Raw genomic sequence first — 27,125 nt, 5'->3', positions numbered from 1 at the left:
TGCTCATACATTCCATTTTTGCTTCATTTTTAGGCAAATTAAAAGCTGTTTTTTACAGTACCAGCAAAAGCTATGAGATTTCAGAAATTTCATGCTCATGCTTGTTTTTTTTTCCTGACTGAATTGGAAAACTGCTGCGTTTTTGAAAACTACAGTATGTCAATTCTTTCAAGATTTCTGCAGTGTTTTTATCACATTTTTTCACCCATAGAAAGCAATGAGTAAGTGAAAAAGAGAAGCAAAAATGCTGCCATCAGTTTTTGGAGCATTTTTGGTGAAAAAAAACACAGATGTTTGAGACTCTTAAATGGGGCTCCATGGACTTTATTAGCATATTTGTATTTCCCAGGGATACCTGGCCTTGGTATTTCCCTTGTCATATCTGTAAACTTGTAAAGAGCTGGATATTGACTTAAAGGGCCACTTAATATGGTGGTAATGTTGGTTTCCGAAAAGAGCCACTCCTTGGCTGGGTCCTTCCCTGGAGGAAGATCTGGCTAGTCCCGTGTTTGAGACACTTAAATGAAGCTCCACACACTTTATTTGTATATTCGTATTTCCCAGGGAGCAATGCACCTAGGATTTCACTGATTGAGCGCCTTTGCCGGCTGTCGCAGTGTTTTCTTTGACTGGTCTTCCTGAGGTCAGTGATTGTTTCGTGATGTTGGTCTACTAGGCATTGCTCCCACCTAGCCTGAATCCTACTCCACACTGATGAGGGGCAACACCCCGAAACAGCTGGCTGTGGATGGATACCTGGCCTTGGTATTTCCCTTGTCATATCTGTAAACTTGTAAAGAGCTGGATATTGACTTAAAGGGCCACTTAATATGGTGGTAATGATGGTTTCTGAAAGGAGCCACCCCTTGGCTGGGTCCATCCCTGGAGGAAGATCTGGCTAGTCCTGTGTTTGAGACTCTTAAATGAGGCTCCACGGACTTTATTTGCATATTCGTATTTCCCAGGGAGCAATGCACCTAGGATTTCACTGATTGAGCGCCTTTGCCGACTGCCGCAGTGTTTTTTTTGACTGGTCTCCCTGAGGTCAGTGATTGTTTTGTGAACTAAATGCCAAAGAAATGTGTGGGGTAAACAATTATAGACCAATTCAACTTCCCCCAGGACTGATTTTACATTTTCAATTGTGTATTTTTAAGGAATTCGTATAACCTTAGTTCATGGCTGCACTTCATACATGAATCCTGCTTTTTTGTTCAGAATAGTCACTATTTGTCAGGCATAAAAAACCTTTTTCCACTAAATAAAGTGATAAAATTGCCGTTTTATCTTTTATGATTTCACATACATCTTGCATCGGTTGTCTAACACCTTGTATTGTTCATGCTTGTATGGTGGAAGCAAAGCTGCACTTCAGGATACTGAAAAACGCAACCACAAAATGCAATAAAAACATAGAAAGAAATGGTGCAAAAAAAAAGACAGAGTTTTGTATACAGCTTTTTTACTGCCAAAAGATCAGGTTTTAGCTGCAGAAAAATAAAACATCAAAAAAGCATTGTATGAACAGCATCTTAATCAGGTTTTTGTGTTTTATGTATTTGTGTCAAAACTTTGCAGTGTACATATATATTTATGTGGTTGCATCAACATTTTCTGCACTATGGTTACATTAAAATTTTCGTTGTCCACGACTGATGACAACATTGACCGTGCACAAAAACTAATTCTGTTGGATAGACGAGTGACTGTGGATTATGTAGGAAATTAGACATATGAGCATGAAAATTCATATCTGATGAAGAGATGAAGGCAGGCGCGCATTTGTGGTTTACAGCTCAGCCTAAAATATTTCTTAATGAGGGAATATGAAAGCTTGTTGACAGACGGACAAAGTTTATTGAAAAGCAGGGAGATTGCCTATGTTGAAAAATGATGTATTTGTCTTTTCCGAAAGTTAAATATATAAATTAACATAAATTCTATAGACAGAGTGAAGTTAATCTTGACTTTGGATGGGATTGAGAGTAAAGAGTCAGTCTATGCTGACGACATCAAACTATTTAGGATATTACAATCTGACCTTGACATTACAATATTGCAAAACGATCTGGAGAAGATGTCTGAATAGGCAAACACTTGGCAAATGAGGGTTAATGTAGATAAATGTAAAGTAATGCACCTAGGATGATCCTATAGTGGCATATACATTAAATGGGAGTATACTCGGGACTACAGAACAGGAGAAGGACTTGTGCATTCTGGTTACAAGTAAGGCCTCTTTCACACATCAGTTTTTTGCCTTCAGGCGCGATCCGGCTTTTTTTTGTAAAACCGGATCCGGCAAAATGCAATGCCGGATCCAGTTTTTCCCCATTGACTTGCATTAGCGCCGGATCGTGCCGGATGGCATTGCGTTTCATCCATTTTTTGCCGGATCCGGCAACTTGTCTCATTCCGGCGTCTGGAAAAAACGGCTACTGTAACGTTTTTTGTCTCCGGCGAAAAAGCCGGAAGCGCCAGATCCGGCGCTTCCAGCTTTTTGCTACAATGAAAGTCTATGGGCGCCGGAATGCGCCGGATCCAGAAAAAGACGGATCCAGCCACCGGATCCGGTTTTTTTAAGTCTGCGCATGCTCAGATCCAATTGGCCAGCCCCCAGGAACAGATATAACCTGCTAGACGGATCCAGCAAAAAAACGGATCCGTTTCTACAGTTCTCCAAAATTTATGCCGGATCCGTTTTTTCTAAAAATAGCCGGATCCTGCCTGACGGCAAAAAACTGATGTGTGAAAGTAGCCTAGGCCTCTTTCACACTTCAGTTTTTTACAATCAGTCACAATCCGTCAGGTTTAGAAAAAAACGGATCCTCAATTTTTTTTTGAGGATCCGTTTTTTTTCCCCATTGACTTGCATTAATGGCGGATTGTGACGGATTGCTGTCCGTTACATCCATTTTTTTTGAGGATCCGCCAAAAGTTGCTGTCCATCACCATCCTCAAAGATTTCAAAACGGAGCTTGCAACGTTTTTTTTTCTGGTGGATCCTCCAGGCACTAATTTAACCCGAAATTCTTTCTGGGTGCCGGACAAAAAAAAAAAAATATCTCCCTCTCCCTCTCCCTCTCCCTCTCCCTCTCCCTCTCCCTCTCTCTCTCTCTCTCTCTCTCTCTCTCCTTCCCAGCCAGCGTTTCCTTTAAATTTCCTCATTTTCAGGATCCGTCTAAAAACGGATCCTGTGCCATCCGTTCACATCAGTTAAGAACGGATCCGCTTGTCTGACTTTTTGGCGGATTTGAACTGATGCAAAAAACTGAAGTGTGAAAGAGGCCTAAGCTGGGCAGCAGTACTTAATGTCAAGCAGCAGCCGCAAAAGCAACCAAGGTTTTAGGAAGTATAAAAAGAGAGAGAAAATCCCACGATCCCAAACATATTGTTACTGTCATGCCCGTCATGCTGGCCATGCTGCTTGCGCTGCACAATCCCCATTGTCATGCCTGTCATGCCTCATTGTCCCCAGGTCAGGTCCCTGCGGGCGCCCCGCGGGTCTCGCAGTGTGCACACGCACCTCATGACTGTTATGCTGCAAGATCTCTGGAAGCAGTGTGCACACGTACCTCATTACTGTTATGCTGCGAGATCTCTGGAACAGTGTGCACACGCACCTCGTGACTGTTGTGCTGCAAGATGCCTGGAGCAGTGTGCACGCGCACCGAACTATCATGCCTGCCATGTCTGGTATGCCGCATGACTCCTGGAGCAGTGTGCACATGCACTGAACTATCATGCCCGTTATGTCTTATGCAGCAAGATCCCTGCAGTGTGCACACACACCTCGTGACTGTTGTGCTGCAAGATGCCTGGAGCAGTGTGCACACGCGCCTCATCTCATGGCTGCCTGCCATGGCCAGTGTGCATGTGCGTTTTACCTCATGGCTACACGCCGTTGCTGTGTGACCAGCCATCTTTGCTCTGCCTGCAGCAATCCTCTCTGTGTTCCTGGACTCCCTGATCATGTGACCCTCTCTATGTCCAGCAGTATCTGTTCCAGCAATCCTTCCTATGGTCCTGGACTCCCTGATCATGTGACCTTCTCTATGGTCCAGCCCAGTCTGATCCAGCTATCCTCTCTATGATCCTGGAGGATCTGAACCGGAAGTTCTCCCTTGGTCCTGACCCGGAAGTGCAGGTGCTAATGCCCTATATCAGACCGCCCCTTCCTATGGTCGGGGCCTGAGTATCATGTTGCTTCCCTGCATGGCTGTTTGGTCTGCTCGGTCGCTCTCTGTATTCTGTGCCCCTGCACTCTGCCCTGTTGTGCCTCTCTGCACACGCTCTGTGCTTCTACTCTGTCTCTTGTCCCATGTCATGTCTCGTGTTGTCCTTCGTGCCGTGTTTGTCCTTGTTATCCTTAGACTTGTAGTGCTTCCTCTGTTCTCTGCCTTAGCCTGTTTTGCCATGTCTTGCCTAAGATCTTCTTTGCCTTATTGTTCATCCTATGTTCCGTGTCTAGTCTCAAGGCTCTGCCTTGACCCGACTCTGGGCTCCGGCCTACGCTCTGCTGCTAGACTCTGTCCTATGTTGCTCTCTAGCACAATCCCTGACTAGTCTCAAGGCTCTGCCTTGACCCGGCTCTGGGCTTCGGCCTACGTTCTGCTGCTAGCTCTGTACTCTGTTTTATATCTGTGCTATGGTGCTCTCTAGCACACTCCCTGACTAGTCTCAGGCTCTGCCTTGACCCGGCTCTGGGCTTCGGCCTACGCTCCGCTGGTAGTTCTATGACTCTGTACCCGGCTCTGGGCTCTAGCATACGCTCCGCTTCTCTTCTCTTGTACTCGGCTCTGTGCAACTGCCTACGTTCCGCTCTCTGTCCTGAATCCTGACCCTGGCATACCCTCTGCACGTGCAGGACCTTGCCTTGAACTCTGCACTTGGCCTGCTCTCTGCATGCGCAGGACAATGTCTTGAACTCTGTGTCTAGTTTCCGTTTTTTGTGCGCCCTTGCACCTCTCGTACTAGGCTTTGCCGTGCCGTCTCGCATGGGTCTCTGTCCTGTACCTTTGCCTAGCCCTGCCTTGTGGCTGCGTGCCCTCTTGCACGCGCCTGGTCTTCATGTGCCCGCCTGTTTGTGCCTCAGCCGTGCCGCTCTAGTCGTGCCCGCCTGTCTGTGCCTCAGCCGTGCTCGGCATCCAGTGATATTGTGGTTTCTGTCTGTCTGTGCCTCAGCCGTGCCGCCTCTAGTCGTGCCCGCCTACCTGTGCCTCCAGCCGGTACGGCCTGCCAGTGCCCCAGTCATGTTTTCTGTGCTCCCTTGCACTCACGCTGTTTCTCGCACTGTGCATTTTCGTGCTACTCTTGCACAAGTCTTTCGCTTTCCTTGCTCTGTCCTGAACCTAGTCTCTCTGTCATGTTCTGAGTTCCATGATTTGTCTTGAATCTTTGTCTTGCTTGAACCTTGCTCTGTGCTCTGCTCTTTTTTCTTGAACCCTGACCCTGGCGTGACCCTCCTAATGCGCAGGACATCTGTCCTGAACTTCAAAGCCCAACATGTTCTCTAGCACGTGTGGGACCTGCCGTTAACCTTGTGCCCTGTGTGACGTCTGTCTGCGAGTCTGGGCTGCAGTGAGACAGCACCCGAGCAACCCCGTTACCCTTTACCCCTACACAGGGATCTGGATTTACAGCAGGGCCCAGGAGGTAGCTGTCTGAATAAGAGCAGCGGACCAGAGCAGGACGGTCGCCAGAAAAGGGTTAAAAAACGGGACCAAAAGCGTAGTCAGGAATCCAAGTCTAAACCAGGCGGGCAGCAGAGGTACAAAAACGGTAGACAGTAGCAGAGTCAAATCCAGGCTAAGGTCAGTCATAAACCAGGAGGGCGGCAGAGGTACAAAATCGTCAGGCAGGAGCAGAGTCAGAAATCCAGGCGAAGGTCAGAATCAAAGATAGCAAATAACAAACTAGCACACTGGGGAAACCAAGACTATATCTGGCGGACTGCAAGACCAGCCCCAAGGTATTTGAGGGATCAGATCATCCCTCACAGGTTCACGGTCTGATGACGTCATTAGGACCGCCCCCAGGACCAGGCCAGATGGTGATGCACCAACCCCTTCATGACCGACAGAGGAGCGCAGCCTGCGGCCACCAGATGCTTGCGGAGGAGCCTCCTCCCTGTTAGCAGTACCCACGGGTGGACCACGGCGCCTCCCAGTGGCCGAGGCAGGAACAGCCGTCCCCGAGTTTGACCGTGACATGACAGTCTGGCACCTCCCAGAGGCCGGGACCGGAATAGCAGAGCTCGGGTCTGACGGCGACGTGCCAGTCTGGTGCCTCCTAGTGGCCGAAGCAGGAACAATAGTCCCTGTATCCAATGGCGACGTGACAGTACCCCACTTCTAAGAGTGGCCTCCGGACCCTCAAAACCGGGTTTGTTAGGGTGAAGGAGGTGAAATTTTCTAATCAAACCTTTGGCGTGGATGTCACTAGCGGGAACCCAGGACCTCTCCTCCAGGTCATAGCCCTTCCAGTGTACCAGGTACTGCACGGAGCTTCTCACTAAGCGGGAGTCAAGAACACCCTGGACTTCGTATTCCAAGGTGCCCCTGACCAAAACTGGAGGAGGAGGGGACCGGACAGGATGGATTGGGGAGCGGTACAACTTGAGGAAAGATTTGTGGGAAACATTGGGCAATTTAAATACTGAGGGAGTTTTAAACGAAAGGCTACCGGGTTAATCACTTCCATTATTTCATATGGACCAATGAATCTGGGACCCAGTTTGGCAGACGGCACTTTAAGCTTGATATTCTTGGTGGAAAGCCAGACCTTGTCCCCAACTCCCAGGTGTGGTCCCTTGGATCACCGTCTATTTGCAGCCAAAGCTTGTCTAACCTGGTACCCCTTCAAGTCTGTGTTTACTTCCGACCAGATAGTCTTTAACCGATGTATAGATTTTTCTACCCCCCGGAGCTCCGACAACCTGGCCGAAAATGAACCAAAGCATGGGTGCAGTCCGTGATTGCAGTAGAAAGGGGTAGTTTTGATGGACTCCTGGTATTGGTTGTTCAGGGTGAACTCAGCTAACGGCAGATGTTCCACCCAATCGGATTGATGCTCCGTTACGTAACAGTGGAGATACTGCTCCAGAGCCTGGTTGTTGCGTTCAGTTTGACCATTGGTCTCAGGGTGATAGGCAGAGGAGAAGAACAATTCAACTCCGATGCGTTTGCAGAATGCCCTCCAGAACTTAGAAACGAACTGGGTACCCCTGTCGGACACAATATTCACCGGAGCGCCATGCAATTGTATAACATGAACAATGAAGAGCTTACTCAAAGTTTCAGAATTAGGTAAACCAGACAGGGGAACAAGATGACATTGCTTACTGAACCTATCCACCACCATCCAGATACATGTCTTCCCTTCTCAGGGTGGTAGGTCAGTAATGAAATCCATGGAGATGTGGGTCCATGGACTCTCAGGGGTGGGCAAGGACTGGAGCCAGCCGGCAGGGCGATTATGGGGGGACTTGGCGCGGGCACAGATTTCACAAGCTAACACATAATCTTTACAATCCTTAACCACCGTCGGCCACCAAAAATTCCTAGTCACCAGTCTGGTGGTATTATTGACACCAGGATGGCCTGCCAGAACAGAGTCGTGCGACTCCTTCAGAACCTGCAGGCGAAACGTGGCTGGAATGAACAATTTTTGGGGGGCGTCATGTCAGGGGCTTGTTCTGGGGACCTACGGATCGCCTCCAGAAGGTCCAAAGGCACAGCCGAAACAACAATCCCATTGGCCAATATTGGAACTGGTTCAGAGTCCTCGGCTTGTGAGGGGCAAAAACTGCGAGAGAGGGCATCAGCTCTTACGTTTTTAGTACCTGGACATAAGGTGATTACAAAGTCAAACCCCGAGGAAAAATAAGGCCCACCTTGCCTGTCTAGAATTCAGTCTTTTGGCTGACTCCAGGTAGGTCAAGTTCTTGTGATCTGTGATCACTGTAATTTTATGTTTAGCACCTTTGAGGAAGTGACGCCATTCCACGAAGGCCCATTTTATGGCCAACAATTCCCGATTCCCTATATCATAATTTCTCTCCGTAGGAGAGAACTTTCGGGAAAAGAAAGCACATGGACGAAGTTGCGTAAGGGATGCCATGCATTGTGAAAGCACTGCCCCTACTCCAACATCAGAGGCATCCACTTCTACCACAAACGGCCTGTCCAGGTCAGGCTGGATTAGTACCGGGTTAGCCACAAAACACTTTTAAAGTAGAAAATGCCTGAAGTGCCTCAGGTTTCCAATTAGCCACGTCTGCCCCCTTCAGGTTCAAATCCATGAGTGGTTTGGCAATCTCTGAGAAACCCTTGATAAATTTGCAGTAGTAATTGGCAAACCGTAAGAATCGCTGCAGCACTTTTAGCGATTTGGGTTGTACCCATGCTTTAACGGGTTGGATCTTGGCGGAAACCTTTGCCTGAGACCATGTACCCCAGAAACTGTACCTCCTCAACAAAAAAAACACATTTCTCTAGTTTAGCAAATAAAGAATGTTCTCGCAGTCTTTGGAGCACAGAACAGACGTGTTGAGCGTGTGTCACAGGGTCAGCAGAGTAAATCAGGATGTCATCCAAATACACGACTACATACACCCCACAAATGTCTCTGAAAATATCATTCACAAAATTTTGAAACACGGCAGGTGCGGTACTGAGTCCGAACGGCATTACGAGGTACTCAAAGTGGCCAAGGGGGGTGTTAAACGCGGTTTTCCACTCATCCCCCTCTCTTATGCGGACTAGATTATATGCCCCCCCGGAGGTCAAGTTTAGTAAACCAACGGGCTCCTGTAAGCTGATTAAAAAGATCAGGGATGAGTGGAAGCGGATACTGGTTTTTTACAGTGATTGCGTTCAATTCCCGGTAATCAATGCAAGGTCTGAGGCCCCATCTTTCTTTTTCACAAAGAAGAACCCGGCTCCAACTGGTGAAGTGGACGGTCTAATAAAGCCATTCGTAAACTGTCCGCTATGTAGTCATTCATGGCCTGACGCTCTGGACCGGAGAGATTAAATATTCTTCCCTTTGGGAGACGGGCATCCGGAATCAAGTCTATAGGGCAATCATATTCTCTGAGGGGGTAATTTCTCAGATTCCACTTTAGAAAAGACATCCTCATAGTCCCTGAAAGCATAAGGTATGCAGGGGGTTTAACATTAACCTGGTTCACTGCTAGCGAAAAGCAGTTATCCTGACACTGTGGACTCCAGCGCACAATAACACCAAGGTCCCAGTCAATGACAGGATTGCGCTTGCGTAACCATGGCATACCCAAAACAACTGCGTCTGATAAATTATCAATCACAAAAAATGACATATGTTCAGTATGTAATGCCCCCACTGACATTGCAATTCCTGAAGTAACAAATTCCACTCCACCCTGGACAATAGATGTGCCATTGATAGCAGTGGTTTTAATAGGGGCTTTAAGCCTCAGTAACGGTATACCAAGAATCCTGGCAACCAAAGAATCCATGAAATTTCCCTCAGAGCCACTATCCACATAAGCCTTCAAACACAGAGATTTCTTACAAAATGAGAGAGAGACGGGTAACAAAACTTTAGCCGCATTTGCGGGCAATACCTGAGCCCCCGGGCAGGTTTGACCAGAGCTGCCCAGGGACCGATGTCCCAGGACTGTGGATCTCTGACGTCCAGCGTTTTCCCTGAAGTCTCCAGACTGCAGCATGCTTTTGAAGGAGGATGGGAGTATTCCTCCAGGCTGTGCACTGAAGCAGGTAACAGGTGTTAGGTCAAATAATCAGCTCAGGCAGGAGAAGGGAGAAGAAAAAAAAAGTTCAGGGACACCGCTTTTATATATGTTGGATATATACAAAAACTTTTTTTTTTTGGGGGGGGGGCAGATATAATGTGACATCCATCTGCGAGTCTGAGCTGCAGTGAGACAGCACCCTTTACCCCTATACAGGGATCTGGATTTACAGCAGGGCCCAGGAGGTAGCTGTCTGAATAAGAGCAGTGCACCAGAGCAGGACGGTCGCCAGAAAGGGGTTAAAAAACGGGACCACAAGCGTAGTCAGGAATCCAAGTCTAAACCAGGCTAGCAGCAGAGGTACAAAAACGGCAGACAGTAGCAGAGTCAAATCCAGGCCAAGGTCAGAGTCATAAACCAGGAGGGCGGCAGAGGTACAAAATCGTCAGGCAGGAGCAGAGTCAGAAATCCAGGCGAAGGTCAGAATCAAAGATAGCAAATAACAAACTAGCACACTGGGGAAACCAAGACTATATCTGCCGGCCTGCAAGACCAGCCCCAAGGTATTTGAGGGATCAGATCATCCTTCACAGGTTCACGATCTGATGACATCATTAGGACCACCCCCAGGACCAGGCCAGATGGTGATGCACCAACACCTTCATGACCGACAGAGGAGCGCAACCTGCGACCGCCAGATGCCTGCAGAGGAGCCTCCTCCCTGTTAGCAGTACCCACGGGCGGACCACAGCACCTCCCAGTGGTCGAAGCAGAAACAGCCGTCCCTGAGTTTGACCGTGACATGACAATCCGGCGCCTCCCAGAGGCCGAGACCGGAATAGCAGAGCTCGGGTCTGACGGTGACGTGCCTCCTAGTGGCCAAAGCAGGAACAACAGTCCCTGTATCCGATGGCGATGTTACACCCTGACGTGCCTCCTAGCATGACCAGGACTTTTCTTTGTACCATGCCCCTGGCATGCGCAGGACCTTGAATCTTGAATCCTGGTGGCTTCCTTAGCACGTCCAGGACCTTGGACCTTGAACCCTGTCTCCTATACACACACCATGCCTAGTGTGTTGAACCCTGCCTTGCACCTTGTCTGAACCCTGGTTTGCTTGCCGGATGCCCGGATCCTGCCGATCGCCATCAGAGCTCCGGAGCCTGATGACCTTGTTGATCGTTGCCTGCTGTCCAGAGTCCGATGTCATCGTGCCTTTGCCTGTACCCAGGCATGCCATCTAGCACATACCATGCCATGGACGTTGGCGTGCCCTCGCACGCACCTTGCTGTGTTTTCCCTGTGTTTTCACGTCTTGCACCTGATGTTACCCTGAAGTTTTCCTTAATGAAGATACCTTGAACTCACGTCTTGTCTTGTTTCCTGCACGTCCCTTGTCGTCAGACACTCACATTGTGTCTTCCTTGAGCCTGCCGTCTGGTCCCAGCAGTCGTGGTGGCTCACCCCCTTGGTCTTGCCCCTGACACTCCTTGTATAGGGGGTGGTTCCTCACAAGGTCAGCTAGCCCTTGGTGGGTGGGTGCCACGACCCAGAGGGTCCACTCTAAAGAAAAAGTCGACTCAGCTGAAGCTGACTCGTCACAGTTACCTCTTTATAAATCACTGATGAGGACACATCTAGAATATGGGATCCAGTTTTGGGCCCCACATTTTAAAAAGTATATTCAGAAGTTAGAATTAGTTCAAGGATGGGCAACTAGATTATTACAAAGGATGGAAGGCCTATCATATTTTGAAAGGTTGGAAAAGTTGGGTTTGTTTAGCTTAGAAAAAAAAGATTCCTCAGAGGAGATCTCATTTACATGTATAAAAATGTGTGGTCAGTACAGAGGACTGCCGCATGACTTATTCCTTCCAAAGACCATACTAGGGACTAGGGTGCACTCATTATGGGTGGAAGAAAGGCGATTCCAGCAGCTAAATAGGAAAGGGTTCTTTACAGTTAGGGCAGTCAGACTGTGGAATGCCGACCACAAGAGGTAGCAATGGCAGACACTATAACAGCTTTTAGAAAAGGGCTGGATGATTTCCTTGATACACATAACATTGTAGGCTATGGTTAAATTAATAACAAATGTACAATTGGTGGAGAAAGGTTGAACTTGATGGACCTAGGTCTTTTTTCAACCTATGTAACTATGTAACCCATATACAGTATATACTATGCACAATCATTAGCGATATACAGTGCGCACAGTCATTGGCCAAATACACAGGGTGCACAATCATTGGCCAATTTGTATGTGTGGTGATTATTTTTACTATTACAACTAGAGTACTATCAGTCAAGCTAAAGGGTTAATAATACTGAATATGTAAGGCTACTTTAACATTAGCGCTTTTTAGCGCTGTGCTTCGTGCTCACTAGAAACGCATGCAAAAAAACGCATCATGCGTTTTGCATGTGTTTGCTGTATTTTTGTGCATGCGTTTTAACCAGTTTGTAGCCGTGTTAACTCTTAAAACGCATGCGATTTTAAATGCAGGCGTGCGCTTGTCCATGCGCACGCCAGCGTTCCCATAGACTGTAATGTGATTTTTTTGCGCATTCCGTGCGCATTTGTGTGCATGCATTTTTTCACACAGGTTGGATGCACAAAAAATGCAACAGGGTGCATCCGGCGTGCCTAGGCGCACACTACAAAAACCCGCATGCGCATAAAAACGCATGCAAACGCTAGACCATGCACCCCCATGTTAAAGATAGGGGTTCAGGATGCATGCACATGTACGCGCAAGATGCGCTGCGCTAAAAAACGCTGTGAAACCAGCCTTAGAAATTAAAAATGAGGTTTTGTCTTTCTTACTAAAATATCTATGTGTGCAGAGTTATTGGTCATGGTCAAGTATTAGTGTGCAGAATGATTCTGCAACTAAATGAAAAACGTAAATAATAAAACAACTCAAAATATATTTTTGACATTCCCCAAAAATTTCAGTGACCGATATAGCGCCCTTCTTTTCAAGAACAGTCATTTGGCTTCCATCAATGGATTTTGTCAGTTTCTTATCCTGTTGATGATCAACTTTTAGAGGTGTTCCGTTTTCTTTCACTGTATTCTTTTATCTTTAAGGTCTTTACTTGCTAGCCAAACAGTGAAGGACTTCGATGCATGTGATGGAGCATTGTCCTACAAATGTCATGTTTTTTGAAAGATGCAGACCTTTTTCCTTTATCACTGCTTGAAGAAATTGTCTTCTAAGACAGGCAGTAGGATTAGCAGTTGATTTGGAGTCAAAGTGGAGATCTGTGCCAGTCACTGATTCAGCCATGGGCATAGCCATCTGACCCGTCAAGAGTCAATCTCATTTTAATTCATTAAAGAATGAATTGGTCCAGTCTTGATGTTTCAACTCATCTGCCTTATTCAGTGGTAGACTGGTTTCAGCTTCCCCTACTTTGGCCATATCTCTGAGCACTAAAAACTTTGTACTTCTGGGCTCTCCAGGGACATTGCATTTCTGAAATATGACACCACTGAAGGATAATGGGTCTCTTCATGTTTGATTCTCCTAAAATCATTGGAAGTTAATGTATGTCTTTTTTTCTCAATGCATTTTTTGCAACCCTGTTGACTGTTTCTAACAAAACTTTTGACAGTTTCGTAATCACACTTCAATGTCTTAACAATTTCAGGAGTGCTGCATCCCTCTCTAAGACTTTTAACTATTTTTTACTTTTCATAGTCAGTTAAATCACTCTTTTTAGCCCATTTTGCCTGAGGAAAACAAACTGCCTAATATCATATATACTCGAGTATAAGCCGACCCAAGTATAAGCCGGGGCACCTAATTTTGCCACAAAAAACTGGGTAAGCTTATTGACTCGAGTATAAGCTGGGTATGCATTGTCCCCTCATCTCTGTCCTGGTATGCATAGCTCCCCCATCCCTGTCTTTGTATGCATTTCTCCCCAGTCTCTGTCGTTGTATGCATGGCTCCCCTGTCCCTGTATGCATGGCTCCCTAGTCCCTGTCGTATGCATGGCTCCCTGGTCCATGTTGTTGTATGTATAGCTCCCCGTCCCTGTATGTATGGCTCCCCGTCCCTGTATGCATTGCTCCCCAGTCCCTGTCGTTGTATGCATGGCTCCCCGGTTCCTGTCATTGTATGCATGTTTCATATAAAAAAAAAACATCCTACTCACCTTCCTGCACACCCTGATGCATCTCGTTCTGGAACCAGCAGCTCTTCTTGTGTCGAGCGATCACGTGACCACACTCATTAAGATAAAGAATATTCCCTCCATGCCTATGGGAGTAGAGACATGTGCATATTCATTACCTTAATGAGCAAGGCCACTTGATTGCTCAGCACAGGAAGAGCTGCCAGGGCCAGGACCAACGAGATGCTGTGAGGGCGCACAGGAGGGTGAGTAAGATGTCTTCTGGAAGCCGGCAGCTGCGGTTGTCACTGTGCGAGCTTTAAGAGAAATGAATATTCATTTCTCTTTAGCAGTGTGCACGGTGACACCCACAGCCGCTGGCTCCTGCCTCTGTGGCCCGCTGCTCTGCCAATCCCCCTCCCGCACCGGCCGTCCAGGACAATTGACTCTTGTATAACCTGAGGGAGGCATTTTCAGCACAAAAAAATGTGCTGAAAAACTCGGCTTATACACGAGTATATATGGTAATTATTCACACCTTGATAAAGGAGGTGATGTCCTTAGGTCGCACACTCCCTCATTGCACAAATACACATGATCTGCTTCATCCAATAAGCTTTCACATTTATACAGCTTGGATTGGAAAAATATACGTAAAAATGATGATGTGGTCAAAAGAATCACTTGCCTAATAAATGTGCACACAGTGAATATAGAGACAGATACTATATCAGTCTGTATTAGAAAAAATAGTAATCTTGCAAACTTTCACAAGCACATTGGGTTGAGGAACGCGGTGGCTACATTATCATTCCTGCAGCTGATAAGACTTCTTTCCTGCTAGGCAATTACATATTCATTCCGCCTAAAGGGGTTGTCCGGTCTAAACTGATAAGTCTGCAGTCGCTGTGCGCTGCAGGGATTTGCCGGTTTCTGACCCAGGACCAGAGGGTATGTATGGGTTTTACATACTCCCAGACAGTGGGTGAGGCTTTGCTCTATACACTTGTTTCAATACAAGCATATGGAAGCAAGGCCTCACCCACTGAGCGGGAGTTTGTATCTAATACAATGTATCAAAGTGACTGCATACTTATTGATTTGGACCGGACAACCCCTTTAATGAGATATTAAGTATCTTGTATAGGTTAACAAATTTTTATGTTTTTATAATATCTATGTATTGAATTTGCACTTAACAAATATATGTATTGCTCTTGGAGTTTTGCATTAGCTTTGTCTTTTTGGCATTTAGTCACTTTTCCCATGTTTTAGTGATATATCTTATGTTGGAAGTACTGTCCTCTATTTTCCTGCCTTAATGCAAGGGACTTTTCTTTTAGTATATACACTGAGTTGTGAGTAGCATTTCTCACAAGGTGCAGAGACGCACGCCACTGAGAAGATTCGCCGAATTCATTAACTGGCATTTTTCTGAATTCATTAAGAATTTCAGGGACACCAGTCTTATTTGCCCCTATGAGTCCAGAATAGCCTCAGTGGCGAATGTGAGAAACTTGCAAGATTTCTAATTTTTTTTTAAACAGACTGTGATATAAAAATGAAAAAATAAAATACATTTAACATAAAAACCTTATTTACGCAATAGCCTTTCTTAATCTAAGGGTATGTGCACACGCTGCGGATCCGCAGAGGATTTGGCCCTGCGGGTCTGCAGCAGATTCTCCTGCGTTGTACAGTACCTTTATTTCCTGTGGAAAAAAAAAAACGCTGTGCATATGCTGCGGATTTTTCCGTGGGTTATAATCCGCAGCATGTCAATTCTTTGTGCGGATTTCGCTGCGGTTTCACACCTTATCATTATGAGGTGTGAAACCGCAGGGCAAAACCGCAGGCTAATCCGCAGATAAACTGCAGGACTTTTGTCCTGCGGATTTACCTGCGGATTTTTCAACAAAATCCGCCCAACCTAAAAACTACGTGGGCGTATAGCCTCACACACGAGAAAGATGTATCAATGCAGAAAGTTTCCACCAAAAAACTGAATTTGCATACAGTAGCTAATTGTTAAGTTACTTATCCACATCGCGTTTTCGTTGTCATTTTAAGAAAGGCTGCATCTTGTGGGTCATTTTCTGATGTCTAATTCCTTTAAGTATTTTCGACCATTTATGTGATTTAAACTGCGTTAAGAATTATGTTTCTTTTTTTTATCTTTCTAATGTTATCAAGCTGTGTCGTGTGGCGTGCCGCCAGTTCCAAAGCACGGTAGCGTTGTTGGCTCAAATTTCACTTATGGCTTCACAGTTATCTACAGGTAAAATAATGATACATTTCCAATATTTTGATATTTCGTCATGTACTTTCTTGGCAGACTGAATACATGGACAGTTGAATACTATGTAGTGTAATAACTGAAATAGGAATGTAATCTTTATTGTATTCATTATTCATCTTTGGCTTGATAAAATCTGTATAAATCATCAAATTTTTCTTCTTTTTGTTGCTGTAGATGCAATGAAGGATACACTTTACTAGGCAATGAAGATGCTGTATGTCTCGCTGATGGTTCCTGGAGCAATGGAGTCCCATCATGTGAGTCAGTCTCGTGCTCCAAACCAAAGAAAATAGCCAATGGGAATTTCACTCTAAATGGTCTAATGTACAAGTCAACAGCATCATATCAGTGTGAGATGGGATACAGGTAACTTATAAGAATGTCATATTACAGTATATACAGTACAGTTTCATAAATACGCTTCAGCCCAAAAATGAATTATAGTCATGGAGTTATCACTCAAAGAAGACAATGTTGAGGCATAATGCTCATACAGGTAAAAAAAAAACTCTAAAATTCCCTTACGACTCCATTCACATAGGCAGATTTACAACCTGACATGGAACAGGAGTAAAAAGAAGCTCTGCTCTGTGAGTTTGTGCTCTGCCGTACACTGTCAGCATGAGCGGCTTTTACCCACCTGCTCCTCTGTCTGACATATAGTAACTCGGAGACATATTTATTGAGCAGTATTTCTTCAGGCTGCAACCTGACCTCATTTGTGCCAAGGACGAGTTGCAGCCTGAAATAGGTGATGGTGGCCATATTGGATTACTGTTCAGAATACTCCTTTAAAGAAAACTATTGAAAATATTCTGATACCAGATGCTAGGGTTGGCGGAACGCACTAAACAAAATATTATAAAGAAGTGCGCTCGCAACCCAGGGTCCACCGTGCAGAGGTGTAAAACTGCAGCTAGTGTGAACAATGGAGGTGCTGCACTGCAAGTGTTCACAAAAAGCACTCTGGGTTAACTGCACACAGTGTGAACAGAACGCTAAGGTACTGCACTCTGTTGCTCCACAGAGCGGTATAATGCTGTAGAGTACATAAGGCTGCGTTAAATGTCACACGGTGTGAACTGAACATAAAGGACCAGCTCTGTTACTCCACAGAGCAGTAAAGAAGATATGTGTCTAAACTGAGCTCTATCTTCAGCACGTGCTAACAGGTGTGTGGCTAGACTGTGCCCTGTAGTAACTGAGGTGTGCACCAGCACGTGGCCTGACTGTGCCTTGTGTGATAACTGCTGCGAACCACGGTGCGTGGCCAGACTGTGTACTGAGTTGAGGATAACCTGCCTCACCAGGGACTACTGTTGTGAGTTCATTTTCCCCTTCACCATCGATGTCTGATGAACTCCCTCTTCTGGTGAAGGAAGGTAGTTAGGCTGATTACCAAACACCTGATCTGGTAGATGATGACTGGGTAACAGGAACTGCTGACTGGATATAAGGCAGCCGACGTCCTTCTGAGTCGCTGGTGATTTCTCTGCTGGATTCTTGGAGACCAGTCTGATTCCTGCTTCCCAAAGATAAGTTTTAGCTCTGCTATTGAACTTATTAGTTTTGTTTTGTTTACCTTGTTTTTTGGAGTTCAGCCATCCCCGGTCGGGGGTGTGCTGAGTTCCATTTTTTGTCTATGATCAGTTTGTCTCTTTGCTCTGTCTTCAGAATTTACCTGAGTGCTGATATAGTCTCTTTGAAGTCCTAGCGACTTCAGGGCCTGTTTTTCCTATCAGACGGTTGGGACATTTTTTGGTAGGGTTTTTTGCGGATTGCAGACAGCAGCTTTTCTATCCTCTCCTTTTTAGTTAGCTTGGGCCCCATCGTTTGCTCAACCTATCTTTCTATCTGTGTTAGTGTTTTCATCTTGCTTCACCATCATTATATGTTGGGGGCTGTCTATTGCTTTGGGGTCTGCTCTGGGGCAGTTTAGATTTGCCCTTTCTTTCTTTAGGCCTATTTAGTTCTCCGGCTGTGATCGAGGGGTCTAGGGCATCGTAGGAACCCCCCACGGCTACTGTTAGTTGTTGTGGATAGGATCAGGGGTCTGCAATCCGATAGCTACCAACCTCTCCGGTTTTCTGGACTTAGCTTGTATTTTTGTTTTTTCCTCCTTCGGTGACTCAATCATAGCAGACTACTAGCGCATACACTCACAGACTCACTCACAGACGCAGGCTATTAGAAGCAGAGCCAAAGCCCAAAGCACACATGACGCAAATATGTAAGATCCTAGTGCGCCGCCAGGTGGCCCAAATAACCTTTTATACGTTCCTGTCAGTTAGGACCTTGCTCATAGGCCAATCCGGATCTGCCACAGGACCTGAGCAGCTGACGAACGACCACCAATGAGAGGTCGCCACCTCATTAGCATGCTCAGTAGGGTGAATCCTGGACAGCCTCAGGAACGACTGCTCACCGCTGTCTATGGCCAGTTACTATAGCTTAACCTGGATAGGCAGCAGTAACACAGCGCACAGCATGAGTCTGAGCAAGACGCTGAGACTGACGTCTCTGCTGAGCAGGCTCCACTGCAGTGGAAGAAGAATGGGAGACCGCAGAGGGAGACAAGGTTTTGGATCCATCCTGTGCAGAGGGAGGATCCCAATGCCTAACACCAGAACTGTAGAAAAAAGACTTGGAACACACATCCAAAAATCAAACATTGATCTAATGCTGCTAGGTAAAAATGTACAAAACTAAACTTGAGGTTCTTAATGTAACATTCTGATTAGACTGTATGAAGCCCACTGCTACAGCAAAATTTTCACCTACCATTGCCACAGCTGTAGTGCACCAGCAGGGCGGGCAAAATTGTCCCTCACAGCACCCATCCTGCAAAACTGAGTCTCCATGCATATTAAAAATATTTTTAGTATAGCTATTGCTTTTCTTTTACTTTGATTATGATTTGAGTATCATTCTTTCTTAGGTTGCAGGGTCCAACAACTTTGGTGTGTGAAGCTTCTGGTAACTGGAGTAGTGAGCCTCCATCTTGTGAGCTTGTGACTTGTGGTTCTCCTCCCGTTGTTAGGGATGCCATTTCCAAAGGAAGTCACTTTACCTTTGGAAAAACTGTGACGTATAATTGTAAAGAAGGGTAAGACAATCAAGTTGTAAGACATAACATGTCAACTGGCAACATGAATAAAGTGAGTCTGACTGATAAGCAAGACAATGTAAACTAAGCCTTGGAAGATGATGTTTTGCAAAAAAATTATACAATTTCTGTCATAGATCATAATAAATGAGCAAAACCATCATTCACTCCATCCATTTTCCCTATTTCACTTTTAAGAAAAGTATTGACAAAGGATGCATAAAGACTAGTGTTGAGCGATACCGTCCGATACTTAAAAGTATCGGATCGGATGGTATGGGCCGATCTAAAAAAAATATCGGGTATCGCCGATTCCGATACCGGAAGTCCCATTCAAGTCTATGGGACTTCCGGTATCGGAATAAGAAAAACCCTATTTTTGCCTTGTACAGCCTCTCTGGGGTCTGTACTGGCCTTTCGGGGGGCTGTGCCGGCCTGCCGGGGGGTCTGTGCAGGCTCCGGTGGTCTGTGCCGGCCTGCCGGGGGGCTGTGCCGGCCTGCCGGGGGGTCTGTGCAGGCTCCGGTGGTCTGTGCCGGCCTGCCGGGGGGCTGTGCCGGCCTGCCGGGGGGCTGTGCAGGCTCCGGTGGTCTGTGCCGGCCTGCCAGGGGGCTGTGCCGGCCTGCCGGTGGTCTGTGCAGGCTCCGGTGGTCTGTGCCGGCCTGCCGGGGGGCTGTGCCGGCCTGCCGGTGGTCTGTGCAGGCTCCGGTAGTCTGTGCAGGCATCGTCCGATGGGACTACAAGTCCCATTGGGCGATGCCTGCTACCATGACAGTGATTGACACATTAGCCAATGATGGGACAGTAGTAGTCCCATCATGGGGCTAATGTGTTGAATGTAAAAAAAAAAAAAAAAAAAAAAAAAAATTTACATGCTACATACATGCTACATACATGCTACATACATGCTACATGTAACATACATACTACATACATGCTACATACTACATGCATGCTACATACTACATACATGCTACATACATACATAATACATATATACTACATGCATGCAACATACATACAACATATATACTACATGCATGCAACATGCATACTATATATATACTATATATACTACATGTAACATACATACTACATATATACTACATGCAACATGCATACTACATACATGCTACATACATACTACATACATAATACATATATACTACATGCATGCAACATACATACAACATATATACTACATGCATGCAACATGCATACTACATATATACTATATATACTACATGTAACATACATACTACATATATACTACATGCATACTACATACATACTACATACATGCTACATACATACTACATACATACACTACATGCATGCAACATACATACTACATATATACCACATGCATGCAACATGCATACTACATATATACTGCATATATACTACATGCATGCAACATACATATATACTACATACAATACATACATATAGACATACAGTACATATAACATAGAGTACATACTCACAGTCACTTGTCACTTTGATCCCCGAAACCATTGTCGCCTGAGGAATAAATATCAAAATAAAAAAACACCAATATACTTACCCCGATCCGCAGAAGTCCACGAGGGTCCCACGTCCATCTTGCGTGGAGAACAGCAGCATCAGCTGATGCTACCGTTCTCTACCAGCTCCAGGAATACAATGACGGAAGGTAGGTATCCTTCCGCACTGTATTCCTCCACCACTTTAAAAAAAAAAAAGTCCCTAGTCTCACTTTATGCCATTGCTGCGTGGGAAATTCTACATATATATGCAGTATATATGTAGTATGCATGTTGCATGCATGTGGTATATATGTAGTATGTATGTTGCATGCATGTAGTGTATGTATGTAGTATGTATGTAGTATGTATGTAGTATGCATGTAGTATATATGTAGTATGTATGTTACATGTAGTATATATGTAGTATGCATGTTGCATGCATGTGGTATATATGTAGTATGTATGTTGCATGCATGTAGTGTATGTATGTAGTATGTATGTAGCATGTATGTAGTATGTATGTAGTATGCATGTAGTATATATGTAGTATGTATGTTACATGTAGTATATATAGTATATATGTAGTATGCATGTTGCATGCATGTAGTATATATGTATTATGTATGTAGTATGTATGTAGCATGTATGTAGCATGTATGTAGTATGCATGTAGTATATATGTAGTATGTATGTTACATGTAGTATATATAGTATATATAGTATGCATGTTGCATGCATGTAGTATATATGTTGTATGTATGTTGCATGCATGTAGTATATATGTATTATGTATGTAGTATGTATGTAGCATGTATGTAGTATGTAGCATGCATGTAGTATGTAGCATGTATGTAGTATGTATGTTACATGTAGTATATATGTAGCATGTATGTAACATGTATGTAGCATGTAAATTTTTTTTTTTTTCTTTTACATTCAACACATTAGCCGGATGATGGGACTACTACTGTCCCATCATTGGCTAATGTGTCAATCACTGTCATGGTAGCAGGCATCGCCCGATGGGACTTGTTGTCCCATCGGACGATGCCTGCACAGACCCCCGGAGCCTGCACAGACCACCGGCAGGGCGGCACAGCCCCCCGGCAGGCCGGCACAGACCACCGGAGCCTGCACAGACCACCGGCAGGCCGGCACAGACCCCCGGAGCCTGCACAGACCACCGGCAGGCCGGTACAGACCCCCGGACAGTCGGCACAGCCCCCCCGAAGGCCCGAACTGATGGCGCATCATGATGCGCACAGACAGCGCATCATGATGACGTCATTTCGGCAGCCAATCAGAGCCACAAAAGTGGCTCATTGCATTTTGGACTTCCGATTCCGGTATCCGATACGAAAAAAGTATCGGTACTCGGTATCGGAATTCCGATACGGCAAATATCGGCCGATACCCGATACTTGCGGTATCGGAAAGCTCAACACTAATAGAGACCAAAAAATCAAATGTAACAAAATTTGTGACTTTTTTAGCTAGAATTCTGGCATACAGTTCTAAATTTTTGTCATGTGTTAAAAAACATCATATTGAGCACATTTCAATATGTATGATGAGAAAGTTTACCCTTAAAGACCATTTTTTCAATATATTTAAGCTTTTTATAGATTGTGAGGATGTGTGTTGCAGCCGGAGACCCATTCTCATACAAATCTCCAGATACCTTGTTAAGATATGGAGTTAAAGGTTGCCTGGGATTTTTTTTTGTGCCCAAAATTACATGCAAACTCCATTCCTGAGGCTAGTGATTGGCTGCTGTCGTGATGTGAATGATTTAATGGGCATTGTCACGGCAGGAACTGCAGAGATCGCGAGAAATGCTAAATTTCTTCATTTCTTCATTCTCTGCACTGTTTTTAAATCCCGGAAAACCCCTCTAATGAAGCCTAATACAGTAAACCAACCCTATTAGTGGCAGCCAGATTTCAACATTTGAAGGTAATCTGTCACCAGGCTTTTTTTACCTAATTTGAATGCAGTTTAATGTAGAAAAAGAGACCCTGACTCCAGTAATGTTTCACTAAGGGCCCCGTCACACATAGTGACGCACCAGCGATCCCGACAACGATATGACCTTGTCAGGATCGCTGGTGTGTCGCTACATGATCGCTGGTGAGCTGCCAAACAGGCAGCTTCACCAGCGATCAACACCAGCGACACGTGGGTAACAAGTGACGCACGTCGCTTAGTTACCCACTGTGTACCTTAGTTACCAGCGCGCTGGTGCAGGGAGCTGGTAACCAAGGTGCACATCGGGTTTATAAGTGACGCACGTCGCTTAGTTACCCACTGTGTACCTTAGTTACCAGCGCGCTGGTGCAGGGAGCTGGTAACCAAGGTACACTTCGGGTTTCTAAGCGGCACGCGGCACTTAGAAACCCGATGTGCACCTTGGTTACCAGCTCCCTGCACCAGCGCGCTGGTAACTAAGGTACACATCGGGTTTCTAAGCGCTGCGCACCGCTTAGAAACCCAATGTGTACCTTAGTTACCAGCTCCAGCTCGCTGATCGCTGGTCTCCCGCCTGCCACACACAGCGATGCGTGCTGGCCAGTGGGAGACCAGCGATCAAAAAAATGTCCTGACCATTCCAGGATGATCAGCGATACCCGGCAGGGGGGCCGGTCGCTGATAGGTGTCACACACAGCGATCTCGCTGGTGAGATCGCTGTTGCGTCACAAAACTTGTGACTCCGCAGCGATCTCGCTAGCGAGATCGCTGTGTGTGATGGGGGCTTTAGTTTACTGGGTGCAGCAGATGTGACACAATCTGACTTTTTGAGTTTGTACATGAACACGTAGCAGAGCTCAGACAGTGAACCCCACCCATACCATAGCTTTTTGTGTACATTGTCAATTGACAGTGAGCTACTTATCAGAGAAGGGGGAGTGGTCGTACCAGGGCTCACAAGAGCTGTAGTCTGGGCAATGATAATCTCCTAGTGATGAGACCTTCATTAAACAATAGCTCAGAGCCTAATAAGTGACACATCCCTGAAATCTGTTTCTCAGCCCCTACCTTGTGCTGTCTTCAAATTAAATAACAAACACCTGATCACTTATTCACTTTAACTATTTGGTTGTGAATGGAAGAATTTTAGATCCAAATATGGAATGATGTTAAAATGTGGATATAAAATTACTTGTCAAATGTCAATAAAAGAAGAGCTATAGACCTCACTATGAATTAGTAAGCAAAATTCATTATACATTTTATCTTTTTTTCAGTTACATTTTAGTTGGTCCAGAAACTATAACCTGTTTAACAACTGGAAAATGGAGTGAGAGTATCCCACAATGTATGGCTGTTTCATGTGATGAACCGCCGAATTTGGACCATGCTTCTTCAGATAGTGCTCATAGACTTTATGGAGACACGGCATATTATTACTGCTTTGATGGCTATAGCATGGCTGATAACAGTAAAATGCTGTGTAATGCTCTCGGAAAGTGGGTGCCTCCTAATGGCAAGGAAACGCCTTATTGCATAGCTGATTTTTGTGAGAAACCTCCAGCTGTTGCATATGGTATCTTGGAATCAATCAATAAAGCAAAGTTTGTTTCTGGCACAACAGTTAGCTTCAAATGTATGGAGGGCTTCATACTAAACACATCTTCTAAGATCGAGTGCTTACGAGGTGGTCAATGGAACCCATCACCTACATCAATTCAGTGCATACCTGTCCGTTGTGGAGAACCACCTGGTATCAAAAATGGCTACGTCAGTGGAAATAACTACAGCTTTGATGCAGTGGTGGCCTATAGTTGTAATAAAGGCTATTACATAAAATGGGAGAAGAAACGGACATGCCAGGCATCTGGTGAATGGAGCGGCCGACTTCCAGCTTGTCACCCAGTATCCTGTAACCAACCACCTGAACTTGAAAATGGGGTTATAGAGGTGTGTGTGTTCACTTCTTTTCTGTGTAACTACTTGTAAAATTAATTAACTAGATTTCTTTGTAGCATAGTTATTTATTTTATTTATTATGCCTTACTTATATAATGCCATCATATTCCACAGCGCTTTACAGACATGGTCATCTCTTTCCAAAGTGGGCTCACTGTATAAATTCCCTATCAGTATGTTTTTATAGTTGAGTAAATTACTTATTTAAAGAGGGCCTGTCACTAGGTAAAAAATGGCCAGTTTTTTTATCTTATTTCATCCTAGCTGCTTTCTTGAGTATTACTTTTTTTTTTTTAAAGCCCACCATATGGTTTCAAAGATAAGGGCCTTTTTACCAAGAGGTACACCGGTTAATGGTGTAGAGTAGTCTGAAGACACCCCCCCAGAGAATTCTGTAGGCCACACCACTTGCAGAGACTATATAGAAATGAGCACTAAATGAAAATGCCCATATCTCTGGAACTGAATTGCAAATTTAAGATATAAAGGGGAATACTCATGAGAGAACAGTGGGAACACAACATTAGCAAAACCTCACCTCTCCTGATCTGGTGAAAAGGTTCTCTTTAAAGGGGTTCAGTACTATAACTGCATCTCTTTAAGAAAATTTGTCTGATTAACATTTTAATATGTATATATGCTGTAGAATTACAGTAAATATTGTGCTGGTTTACAACGGGTACTGTAGTCCATGCAATAGTATTCAGGTCGTAAATGAAAACCACCAATAAACTTGTTGTTGGAGACATCTACTATGTGGAACTATATGGAGTAAAAGAAACAGTTCTTTAGTTGGCTTTCAGTTGCCAATTTCTGAATGATGTATCATTCATTCAAGCAAAACTGGTGAAAAATATAACGAATCTCTTGTTAGACACATCCTTCACAATCATTTGTTATAAAAAGTCAACGGTTGGAAGAATATTGTCTGATTCAGATTTTTAGGTGTCCAAAATCTCTGGTGCAGTCATCTTCGACCTTTTTAACCTTGAGAGCCATATTCACCCCTAATAGAGAGTCACAATCCACATCCAGGGCTACTCCACTCTACCCCCTACGAGTACTGACATCTCGCTCATGCCACAGTAGAAGTAGAAGAAAAAAGTGACCAGATCACACTTGATGATATGTTCAAAAATTCAGACGATGAATAAGCGTGCAATCACGCTGCTAAGCGTCCTGTAAGGTAATAAGAAAAATGATCCAGTTTCCAATCCAATAATTGATAAAAACAAACACTTTAATGTAGTTTAATTAAAAAACAAGTGGTACACTGGACAGACATTGTGCATAAGTGTGTATGAGGGAAAAGGGAGAACATCCAGAAAAAAACAAACGCTTTTCGAACGTACTCTGCGTTCTTAAACTTAGTCTTGTTCTTAGACCAATTTTAAGAACGCAGTGTGTGTTCTAAACTTGTTTGTTTTTTTTCTGGAAGGTCTCCCCATAACTCCGCTTACACTTAAGCACGCTGTGTATCTAGTTCTGCATATTTTTAATTGAGCTATATTAACCCCTTTGAGACGAAGCCTGTTTTCACCTTCCTGACCGGGCCAATTTTTACAATTCTGACCACTGTCAATTTATGGGGTCATAACTCTGGAATGCTTAAACAGATCCTGGTGATTCTGAGAATGTTTTCTCCAAACATATTGTACTTTATGATAGCGGTAAAATTTATTTGGTATGACTTGCGTTTATTTGTGAAAAAAACTGAAATTTTGACGTAAATTTTGAAAGTTTTGCAATTTTCAAACTTTTAATTTTTATGCCCTTAAACCAGAGAGTCATATTGCACAAAATAGTTCATAAATAAAATTTTCCACAGGTCTACTTTACATAAGCAAAATTTTGGAAACAAATTTTTTTTTTCGTTAGGAAGTTATAAGGGTTAAAAGTTGACCAGCGATTTTTCATTTTTTCCAAAAAATTTTACAAAACCATTTTTTTAGGGATGGCCTCACATTTGAACTGACTTTGAGGGGCCTGCAGTATATAAAAGAAAATGCCCAAAAATGACACCATTCTAAAAACTGCACGCCTCAAGGTACTAAAAACCACATTCATGAAGTTTACTAACCCTTCAGGTGCTTCACAGGAATTTTTGGAATGTGGAAGGAAAAAATAAACATTTTCTTTTCTTTCAAATAAATTTCCTTTAGACCTATATTTTTTTTACTTTTGCAAGGTTAACAGGTGAAAATGGACCATATATTTTGTTGTGCAATTTCTCCTGAGCATGGCGACACCCCATATGTGGGGGAAATCTACTGTTTGGACACATGGCAGGGCTCGGAAGGGAAAGAGTACTATTTGACTTTTTGAATGTAAAATATGCTGGAAAAATTAGCGGTTGCCATGTCACGATTGCCTAAACAGTGGAAACCCCCAACAAGTGACACCATTTTGGAAACTAGACCCCTTA

General features: G+C 44.6%; 1 protein-coding gene across 2 annotated transcripts in view; it reads left to right on the top strand.

Moving 5' to 3' along the window:
- The window catches only part of SVEP1 (sushi, von Willebrand factor type A, EGF and pentraxin domain containing 1), a 543,713-nt gene that overhangs the window by 413,856 nt on the left and 102,732 nt on the right, over positions 1-27,125 (top strand). For both annotated transcript variants that reach the window (XM_073552438.1, XM_073552437.1), the window contains exons 34-37: positions 16,055-16,139; positions 16,335-16,526; positions 19,099-19,266; positions 24,019-24,691. In XM_073552438.1, the coding sequence (XP_073408539.1) occupies positions 16,055-16,139; positions 16,335-16,526; positions 19,099-19,266; positions 24,019-24,691 (1,118 nt within the window). The remainder of the gene's footprint in view (positions 1-16,054; positions 16,140-16,334; positions 16,527-19,098; positions 19,267-24,018; positions 24,692-27,125) is intronic.

This window comes from Dendrobates tinctorius, unplaced genomic scaffold (assembly GCF_039654945.1).
Source record: "Dendrobates tinctorius isolate UK_male_01 unplaced genomic scaffold, ASM3965494v1 ptg000191l, whole genome shotgun sequence".
Taxonomy (NCBI): domain Eukaryota; kingdom Metazoa; phylum Chordata; class Amphibia; order Anura; family Dendrobatidae; genus Dendrobates; species Dendrobates tinctorius.
The sequence above is the reverse complement of the archived record's forward strand: the minus strand, read 5'-3'. Positions and strand labels throughout refer to the sequence as shown.